This window comes from Plectropomus leopardus, chromosome 1 (genome assembly GCF_008729295.1).
Source record: "Plectropomus leopardus isolate mb chromosome 1, YSFRI_Pleo_2.0, whole genome shotgun sequence".
Lineage (NCBI taxonomy): Eukaryota > Metazoa > Chordata > Actinopteri > Perciformes > Serranidae > Plectropomus > Plectropomus leopardus.
This window is the reverse complement of record NC_056463.1, coordinates 3,425,289-3,436,148: the sequence shown is the minus strand read 5'-3', so window position 1 is coordinate 3,436,148 and position 10,860 is coordinate 3,425,289. Positions and strand designations below refer to the sequence as shown.

At 38.1% G+C, this 10,860-nt stretch overlaps 1 protein-coding gene across 1 annotated transcript in view; it reads left to right on the top strand.

The window, feature by feature from the left end:
- The first annotated feature begins 1,648 nt into the window (after positions 1–1,648).
- Positions 1,649–10,860, top strand: part of ddb1 (damage-specific DNA binding protein 1) — a 68,908-nt gene continuing 59,696 nt past the window's right edge. Inside the window, 6 exon segments of the mRNA XM_042490512.1 lie at positions 1,649–1,797; positions 4,466–4,614; positions 6,236–6,352; positions 7,377–7,598; positions 8,076–8,190; positions 9,092–9,189. Of these exon segments, the coding sequence (XP_042346446.1) occupies positions 1,737–1,797; positions 4,466–4,614; positions 6,236–6,352; positions 7,377–7,598; positions 8,076–8,190; positions 9,092–9,189 (762 nt within the window). The 5' untranslated portion in view covers positions 1,649–1,736.

The following is a 10,860-nucleotide window of genomic DNA, read 5'->3' as shown; positions in this document are numbered from 1 at the left end:
TCTGCTGAAGCCGATGCCAACGTCCAACGAAGCATTTCCCTGGGGAGTTGGATAGCATACTGTCCTACCTAACTTCATACTTCTTTTTAGCCTTTTATTGGACGGTATTTTAAGAGTTAATAACTTTAATAATGTGGGCGGGGCTTTAGTGGGAAATGTGATATGTGGACTGCACAACAGCCAATAGATTCCTACTTCTTATTATGGCGTGGTCACGTGTGCAGTGCAGTGCATAACAAAGAGTGTGATGTGACTGTAATTTCGGTGCCTTCAAGAGGGTGTTAGCGCAGTGTCAATAGGTGTGCCATAAGTTAGAGTTCAAGCTTTGTATTAAAATGTGTGCAGTGGATGATAGTAGGGGACGTGTGGGTATCTTCGCAGCCAGTGCCCAATTCTCGTTTTATGAATTGTGTCCTATATATAAACTGTCAATAAAGTTGTTATATTTCTCTACAGAGCTACTCTCTGTGGTTATTTGACAGCTCTGACTTGGTGGCAGCAAACTTATACTCCAGTCGCCTAAACGCACAATTATTACAGTAGCTACATTGTTAGAAGACAACAAGTTCTCACCCATGTTTTTGGCTATGTAGTTACAGAAGCAGGGGCCGCCGATGTCCACTGTGCTCTCATTTACTGCCGGTGTTTCTGCTGGGGTTTCCACCAGTGTCTCAGCCAGTGTCCGCTCCACTGTCATTCTCCCCGGTGTCTCTGATTGTCCGCTCCACTGTCATTCTCTGCCGATGTCCGCTCCGCTCCCATTCTCTGCCGGTGTCTCCGCTGATGTCTTCGCCGATGTCTTTGCCGATGTCAAAAAAGCAAAGCGCCATCTGCAGGTTCTTCTTCTTGGTGGGCATATTCATCTCCAACGTCTGCAGATGTAGTAATAGGGGCGATATGTAAGCGAGATGCATGTTGTCGTACAGGTTTACCCCGGACGCTCCTGTTTGCCCAAAATCAGTAAGTATAAACATCTAATTACTGATTCAATTTTTTAAAAAATCATACATGTTGTATTCATTTTGAAGGAAAAATTTGACTTTGCTCTCTTTTTTTTCTTTAAAATGAATTTAACACTGAGCTCCACTCCTGCCTCACATCCAGGTTAACACCTCTTCCATTGACCTCTGCCCTTTATCACAGAAGGAGAGACCAGTGGAGGAGGTTTCCTAAATGTAGGGCAGGACTTTAGCTCTGTGCCATGTCAGTGGGCAACACCTCAGAACTGGAAGGTGATAGTTCAATTCCCGATCATCATTAAAAAAAACCCAAAAACAATATATATACTGAAATGCTCTCTCTCTCTCTATCTATCTATCTATCTATCTATCTATCTATCTATCTACACACATTTGCTTTATGTTTTTTTATTTGTTTGTTTTGTTTTTCTTTTATGTGAATTTGAAGTTGTTTTAGATTTATTACTAAAATTGTTAATTTTTATGTGTTTTAAGATGAATTATATACTTTTACAACGTAGTGTATATTATTAAAAATGATCAATTAAAAAAAAGAAACACAAAACAAAAACACTTACCCTGCACTGCTGAGCCCTGCAGGCCTCCTGACACCGGGGGGCGCTCTCACTCAGACTCACCGCTCTCCCTCCGCCGTTACCTCGCTAATGATGCTAAACGGCTCCGCTAACTACTTCCGGAAGTGTTATTATCAATGATTTTGTCACTTGTGTGAGATTAAAACACTACTCTGGTGTTTGTCGTTTGTCGTTGTCCAACATGTCGTACAACTACGTGGTTACAGCCCAGAAACCGACGGCAGTGAACGCCTGCATCACCGGTAAATATCCGCTGTTTGTTGTTTTTCTCTGCAGTTTGTTGAACATTTGCCACCTGCGTGCTAACTGAGCTCCCGCGCTGCAACTAAACTGCTGCAGACGGGCCTGTAGCCGCCGCTAGCTGCTGCTCTGCTAACTCAGATGTTTACCAGTCAGTATTGGTACACTTGTTTTTGTGCAAGTCACGAAACACACCTATCTGTATCTGTTAACATCGTGTATGTCGAAACACACACACAATCCCGTCAACTGTTTTGTCGGTTCTTCTGTATCCGACGCTAACTGATGTCGTGTCCAGTGTTTACCCATTAACGTTACCACAGACCAAAATGCGTTTTCCCTTGGTAATAAACATTATGATAATATCGCACAGCTACTTTAAACCGCGTTAAACATGCAGGTTTTTCCTGACACATAGTTTCCCTCCTTATAAACATAAGAAAAGCTGTTGCCGTCGTTTGATCTTGGTCATTAAATACAAGACACTGGTGTTGTAAACAAGACTTATTTGGCATTATTGAGTAATCTAACATCTCTTATGAATCGTTTAATGCTGAGCTAAGTGCGTTATTACACATGAACGTTTTCTTCTATGTAACATGTAGCCAACATGTGATATGAGGGTCTTAAGTTCAGTGTCGTCATATCCTCTCCTTTTTCAAATAATATTCAGTTTTTTATACTTCATATATCATAACAAAAACAGAAATCTAGTAAGGCACCATAAGTCAAGTCAGTTTTATTTATAAAGCCCATTATCACTAAACACAATTTGTCTCAGGGGACTTTACGGCATGTGACACCCCTATGTCCTGAGACCCTTACATCGTTGTAGGAAGAAATCCTTAAAAAAAATCCTATCACAGTGAAAAAAAAATATAGTTAAAACCTCAGGAAGAGTGCCTGAGGAGGGATCCCTCCTCCAGGACTGACAGACATGTAATAGATGTCATAACAACAATTGAATTACAGTAGATGACAAAATGATATATAGGAAAGAGAAAGAGGGGCGCAGATGCATAGCAACAACATCATGGTAAGAAAAACACAACAATCCTAATGGACATAAAATAATAAATGTTATTCATGATGAAATAGTGCAGTTTATGTAAGTGGCCATACAGAGCATTTTTAGCAAGATATCATTTTAATAAAAACTTCTGAGACAGGACATCACATTTTCTTTTTAAGGTCTAAGATTAGTAATCAGGGCATGAAAATGCTACCTATATAATTATTGATGGTCCAAAAGAAAGAAAACAGCTAATGGAAATACACATAATTATGTTGTCATCAAAGGATTAAGACAAATAGACTTCTGTAGCCTTCTCCCCTTCTGGAAATTTTATTAAATGCCCCTATATCTTTACAAAGGTAGAGGATTTAAACTTAATCATAAATATATGTTTTTCAAGGGCAATAAAATGTGACAGACCTGCAAGCCTGAGATTTGGCCCAGGATTGTATAGTGTTGTTTTGCTTGTTATAATAAAAATTATAACATAACTACTAAGCCAAACAATCATGCCAAACTAAGGCCTGACAAAATTTAAAGTAGAATTAAACAAGAGAGAAACTATTACAAAAAAACAACAGCAGCAACCAATACAAATAAGAGTAAATACAATGTGACGTCTAGCAGTGACGATTGCAACCAAACTTTTCTTGGTTAGAATTTGTTGCTAAGGAAGGTTTTCATGAGCAGAATAACCCGCAGAGGTCTTTTTCTCTCCAAAACAAGCAGACCAGGTGATTTAAAAACCACTAGAAACACTCAACAAAGAGGTTTTGCATTAGAAATTAGTGTTTTTCTTACACTGTTTGGCAAGTTGGAGGCGGGCGGTTCGCCCACTACATGCTGCAGTGTGTTCAACTTTTTCTCTATTACCTTGATGTGTGCTCGTGTTTTTCTGATCTTGAAGTTTAGGAGTTTTTGACCAGGAGCTGAATTTTCCACAGATATCTCTTTCTCTTTCTAGAACAAACAGGCCTGATTATTTGTACTGGTTCATATTGTATTGAATTGAAAATACTTTATTAATCCCCAAATGGAAATTTAACTGTCAACTGACAACTCGATATCTGACACAAACAGTAGAAAAACATGTAAATGTTTAAAAACTACATAAGACAAAACATTAAAAAAACTCCCGATTTTTTCAAAAGGGATTCTAACCACCATGAACGTCCCTATTCAGAATCAATAAAAAAATAAGAAAATAAATTATGAGGTTACTGTATAAAGAATACTTCGCACATCGCTTTCAAATCAGGTGCGTAGGGGAGGGACTAGACACAGTTTGCAGAGAAATTCCTGCACTAACTTGAAAAAACAAATTTATTGCGATATTTCAGTGAGCAGATCTACATCAGGTGAGAAACACATCAACATCACACCAACCTATAATTCTACACTCTTTCTATTGGTACTCAGATATTCATTTCGGAGCAGAGTGCTACAGAATATTCAAAAGGTGTCTAATAATCAGTTAGACACCCCAATAATGTTCCAAAATTGCCACGTTATTAAAAAATGCTCAAGAAAATCAGGATTTTTGATGCTGTCTTTATTCCTCTCCAGCCCCATTGCTGATATTTTCACACCTTTCACAGTCATCTTTTCCTTCATTACTCTAATCAACACATTAATTATGCCGATGTGTCTTTCAGGTCACTTCACCTCTGCGGAGGACCTCAATCTGCTCATAGCTAAAAACACGCGGTTGGAGATCTATGTGGTCACAGCAGAGGGGCTGCGGCCCGTCAAGGAGGTGGGCATGTATGGAAAGATTGCTGTCATGGAGCTCTTCAGGCCAAAGGTGAGTTGTTTTTGTGTGTGTGTGTGTGTGTGTGTGTGTGTGTGTGTGTGTGTGTGTGTGTGTGTGTGTGTGTGTGGTTGGTAGGTAGCAATGAGTGAAAGTTTCTTGAAATGAACTTTTTTGGTTGGCTGTTAGAAAGACTGAACAACTAGTCAGTCTGAATGAAGAGCTATTTATATTTTTAATTGCAACGTGAATAATTTTCTTAACTGGCTTCTTTAGGAGCTTTGTTAATTGAGATATGATTGCGTATTTTTTGGTCTTTGAATTTTCCTTTAAGAAACAGAAATGAGAAAACAAACAAAAATACAAATGTTTTGTTTTTCATTTCAAAATTAAAAAATGAAAACTAAGCTACTTTTAATTTTAGGGGTCAGAAATTGAATATTCAGAACAGAAATTTCACTCTATTTTCTTTTCTCCCATTAAAAAAAAAAAAAAAAACAAAGATGAAAAACCAGTCATTTTTTAAATTTCCTGGGCATAATAAAACATCATTGTTAAATGCATGGGCATCAAAATCAAATGAGTAATAAATAGTTAGTGAGGGAAGCAAAGAGTGACGAATTTATCGGCATAACTAACACTGTAATGGCTTTGAAACGATATTCTGACGTCATTTTAGACTCGTCAAAATGAGGTTTATCCGAAATCTCTACAAGTTTGTAGCACGAGTATGGGGAAGTCAGAGGTTTTTCTGAAAGGTGTGTCAGGAGATTCTGCGCTGAAAATGGAAGATTTTATTTTATTGTTTTATAGGAGAAAAACCAAGTCTGCACCCCCCAACAACATGCAAATTTGACTCTTTTTCATAGGAGAAAAAGATAATTAGTGGCATTTCCATTCTGTATAATTCCTTTTCTGACCCTGAAAACTGAAAATGTCTTATTTTTCATTTTTTATTTTTGCATTTAGAAATGAATATCAGATTACTTTTTTTTTTTTTTTTTTTTTACATTTTACATTTCTTTTTTTGAAAGGAGCATTCAGAGACAAAAACACTGTACACTGACTGAGACACAGTACATGTTATTTTCTTCCCAAGAAACAAGAAAGTGTAAAATATATATCCTTTGTCACCTTTATGTGTAGCTTGATTTGATTTTTGAAATTTAATTTGAATATGTAAAAAAAGAAGAAAATTACTATTATTATATATATTACTATTTACTATAGACAGTAAAAAACATAAAGCTTTAGGAAATTTTCGAATACATGATGATTTTGTTTACATATTTGAGTGTGAAGAACTTAATTAATCCCAACCCTTCCCTTTAATTAACTTGCTTCCTCATTAGGGTTTAGGTGGAATTTTACATGTTGGAAAATTAAATGCTTTTTTGATTAGAAACTTTTCCCCTCTCTAAAATATTCTTCTGTGTTGTACCTGGCAGCTTGAAGCAGTTACCTTGATAACAGAAACGCAAATATTAGTGGTCATTATAAATCTTGTCTATATAAAAAGAAAAGACAATAACCTTAATGGAAAAGTTGCTGTTGACTGACGTGATTTCATAAGCCGGTCAGGTCTGTCCCAGATTAGACTGGTGGAATCAGATGTAACGCAGGCCTCCGTATGTTGGCTCTTAAAAGACTTGTGTGTCTTTTTTCGTTCGTTCAGGGTGAAAGCAAAGACCTTCTGTTCATTCTCACATCCAAGTACAACGCCTGCATCCTAGAATACAAACAGAACGGGGAGAGCATCGACATCATCACCCGTGCCCACGGCAATGTCCAGGTGAGAAATAAATACTAAAATGATTCTTGAAATTCATTTCTTTACTAAATAAACAGGAATATCAGGCAAACAATACATTTTTTTAATGGTTTCTTCATATGATGAAAAGCAAGTGTTTTGACCCTCTCTTTAATTTGGTTTAATCCCCCAGTTTACTCTTCATATCTATACCAGACCCTCATTAATCAAAGTTAGTCACAAATGTACAAATGGACTTGAATTCATGCAACACAACATGGATTTGAACTACATCCCACATGTAAGCCGTGACTGGTTAGGGTTTCTCTAAATGTAAGATGTTTATGATGTGAATGTCCTTGTCGGGGGGGCATATGGTCGCTTATTTCATAGTCTCTTTGATGGCTGCTGGAAGGCGAACTTACAGATGTTTTTATGTGATTTTTATTGTTTTTATGCTGCTCTGTTGAGAGCTTAAGGATGCAAGACAAATTTATGTGAAAACGAACAATAAAGGACCGTTTTGTATCGTATGGTATCGTACCGTACCTTACCGTACTGTACCATACCTTACCTTACCTTACCTTACCTTACTGTACCGTACCATACCATACCTTACCTTACCTTACCTTACTTTACCTTACCGTACTGTACCATACCATACCTTACCTTACCTTACCTTACCTTACTGTACCGTACCTTACCTTACTGTACTGTACCGTACCTTACCTTACCTTACTGTACTGTACCGTACTGTACCATACTGTACTGTACTGTACTGTAGTGTACTGTACTGTACTGTACCTTTTCTAAGTCACAGTCTCATTGCGCACTTAAGACATGTAAATAAAACATGCTGTATGTTAAAATGACAATAATCATATATCGCTATTTTCTTTTGGTTTATATCTTAAGTTGTGGAATTCTCAGGTTTCATTTTCAAATATAAAAGCTGAAAAAGATTCACAAGATGTACCGTGTTTACCAGCAGTCTGAGAATACACCAAATTATATTTTTGGACATTTGCTGCTGATCTTACCCTTAAAACCAAACGCTGTTCTGCAGGATCGCATTGGGCGTCCGTCAGAGACAGGTATTATTGGAATCGTAGACCCAGAATGCCGTATGATCGGCCTGCGGCTGTATGACGGGTTGTTCAAGGTGATCCCACTGGACCGGGACAACCGCGAGCTCAAGGCCTTTAACATCAGACTGGAGGAGCTGCAGGTCATCGACGTTCACTTCCTGTACGGCTGCCAGGCCCCAACCGTCTGCTTCATCTACCAGGTACTCTGTGTGTGTGTGTGTGTGTGTGTGTGTGTGTGTGTGTGTGTGTGTGTGTGTGTGTGTGTGTGTGTGTGAAATATTCGTACAGGTGAGGCTTTTGCAGTTAATGTCTCAATTTTTCAAGTGTTCTCTTAAGCCTATAGTGATGGTTAAATGTTGCCTTGTAGCAGTTTGATGGTGAAGTTTAAGCCTTAGGGACTGTTTGGTGCATTTTATGTACTTTTCATTCTTTATATTTTGATAATTTTGGCTGTGTACGTGCATATGGTATTTCATCATCACATGGACATTTCCTAAAACGCCCCCATATTTTAACAAATGTAGAGTATTTACCCTTAATCATAAATACAAGTTCTATAAGTGCAATTGAGTGGCGAGCAACTGGTAAACAAATGGTCATTTTGCTGGTGTTCATGTACGATTGTCCTCATTTAGACGTTTTTTTGAAAATGTAACATGGTGTCTTGTATGTGGTAGGACCCCCAGGGGCGCCATGTAAAGACCTACGAGGTTTCTCTGAGGGAGAAGGAGTTCAACAAGGGTCCCTGGAAACAGGAGAACGTGGAGGCTGAGGCGTCTATGGTGATCCCAGGTAATCATACTGTATACATATTATTACTGAAATGATCAGAAAGGAGCTTTCTGGCACATCTTCACCAACTTCCAAGGTGCATAGAGGATGAAGGGAGACATAGAGAGGTCAAAGAGCTCCAGCAACACTTCAGGATGACCCTGATGAAGGCCGCAAGCCGAAACGCGTCGGTCAAATAAAGTTGTTCCTCAAGCTACAAGTGTTGCTGGAGCTCTTTGACCCCTCCGTGAAATGATCAGAAATCAACAGAAAATAGCGGGGGTGGGGGTTTAAACGATAATGATGGACAAAAGTGAGCATTGTATGTCTGCTTTTTCTCGTTAATGCCTATTTTATACTGCTGATGCTCAATAAAAACATGAAAAAAAAAGAAATCAATGTATAATAAAGCACTGCTAATGGCACTTTTTTATCTTCATGTGGTCATTTGAGTTTGCCTGGATATAAGTGATATAATTATTTCAGAATAAAGACCAGACAACACAGAGTCTTAGCCATTAATCAAACAAAAACAAGCTGTTTTTAGTGGATGGTTTAGATTTATTTTTTTTTAAACCTAAGATGGTATGAGTTATTAATTGGCGGTTGCACCAGATGCCAGAGCTCCGGCTCTACATCTTGCAGTTTGGAAAATTCCTAACAAGTCAGCAGCAGCTTGTCATAAACAAACAGTCATTAAAACATTTCAAACCGCAGCAAGGCAGTCTCCCACAGTGGACGATATCTGTTGTGTATATTTGATGCTTTGATTTTCCTCTCTTTGTAATTTTGAACTATTCATCAAACATAATGGGGCCTGAATGGAGGCAGTGATTTAATTGATAATGAAAATATCGTTAGTGTCAGCCCTACATTGGAACATGTTACAAATGAACGCCGATTCTTTTTGCTTGCATTTCAGTGCCAGAGCCATTTGGTGGAGCTATAATCATAGGACAAGAGTCCATCACCTACCACAATGGGGACAAATACTTGGCCATTGCACCACCCACTATCAAGGTAAAGACATCAGATAATGTGCACTGAGAGTGTTTTTGTCACCTGTCTCGTTAGAAAGTAAAATATTAAGTTGTTTTTTATAAACTCTTCAGCTTATTATGCATCAATCAGCAGTTATTCAGCTGCAGTTTATTAATGTAGGGCTGATTTACATTGTCTCTAGGAACACATCAAGGATAATTTTATTTTCACAGTGTAATAATATAATGTGAGCAGTGACTTTGGTAATTGAAAGCAACAGCGAATGACAGATCGTTAGCCTCATCTCATGTAAAGCTATCAGCTCTGCAGGGGAGGCTGCAGAAAAACAAGCACACGAGCGCCATTTAAAACTAAGCATCATTACTGCTATTATCATAGAGGAGTCTGTATAAGCAATAAGCATTTTCCTTATATAAATGCGTTACATACTTATAGCAGCTAAGCCTAAACTTAAAGCCACTGAGGGGCTGCCTAGACAGGCTACTAATGACCCGTCTTCTGACTGCTGTTTGTCTGGTGAAAACAAAGAGTTTCACTTCTTTATGTCTTTGATGCAGTTTATTTGTCACCATTTTGGTCTTCAGTCGCTGCTTGTACACAGAGATCGCACTATAGGGCTGCAAAGAAGTCCCCCCTTTATACCGCCCCTGTACTTTTACACATAACCAATAGGTAACGGTATGAGTATTAGATGCATTGCGCAAGGTGCGACCGCTCTAAAAATGCCTCGGAAATGCATCTAGAAAAACAGCTGGGAGCACCTGTGTGTGCTTGACCAAAAGTGACATTGATAAGTGGTGCGACTCCGTGGCTTTTATTTTCTTTTTTGTGAACTATCCCTTTAATTTCTGAGGATGTCTAGTATCACAATATAGTGGATTTAATATTGTTGCAATATTGTTGTTGTATCATCATTGGTAGTGTGGATATAAAAACAAAGTGGTGACGTTAATAACTTGTAATGCAGCCTTTAAAACCAGGAAACGACAACATTTTAGATGTTACAGTATCCCAAATCTAATAACATATATTCTCATATTATGATAATATCAGTATATTATATCGATATATTGCCCAGACCAATTCAGTAATATCATAGTCACTTGCAGAGTTAATGTAATGGAGTGTCATACGTTTTTGTTCTTATCTATATCGCCAGGTTTCCTAAAAGCCATTTGGATTGGACTGTTATCATTTTTAATATAAAGCAAAGTTCAGTTATTATTCAGAGGAGAAAAAGCTTCAAAAGTTGTTAACGGGAGGTTTCGCTGGCAGTTGAGTCCCAGATGCGAAGCTCTTTTATATAATGAAGTGAAATAAAAATGTTAGTAGTAGTAGTCATCAGAATCTGTATTATGTGAACATATTAATAATATTCATCTCCATTTAGGAGACCCCGAGGTGTTCGCGTTTGACTTTATTTGTTATGAATCTCGTGATTGATGTTGAAGGGGCATTTAAAGGCAGCTTTATAACTGCTGCGATGATGACTTTAGCTCCCCGAACACCACTGCTTTTAGTTTTATCTTATCTAGATTAAGTTGCAGTCTGTACTGCTCTGCTCACATTTAACAAAGCCCAAGGCCCCAAGGAGCTCCTCAACAGCATCCCGCTTCTATAATTAGAGAACGTTCTCTCACTGTCTCGCTGCTTTTGGGTCTCATAAATTTTGGAGAGGACATTTCAAGT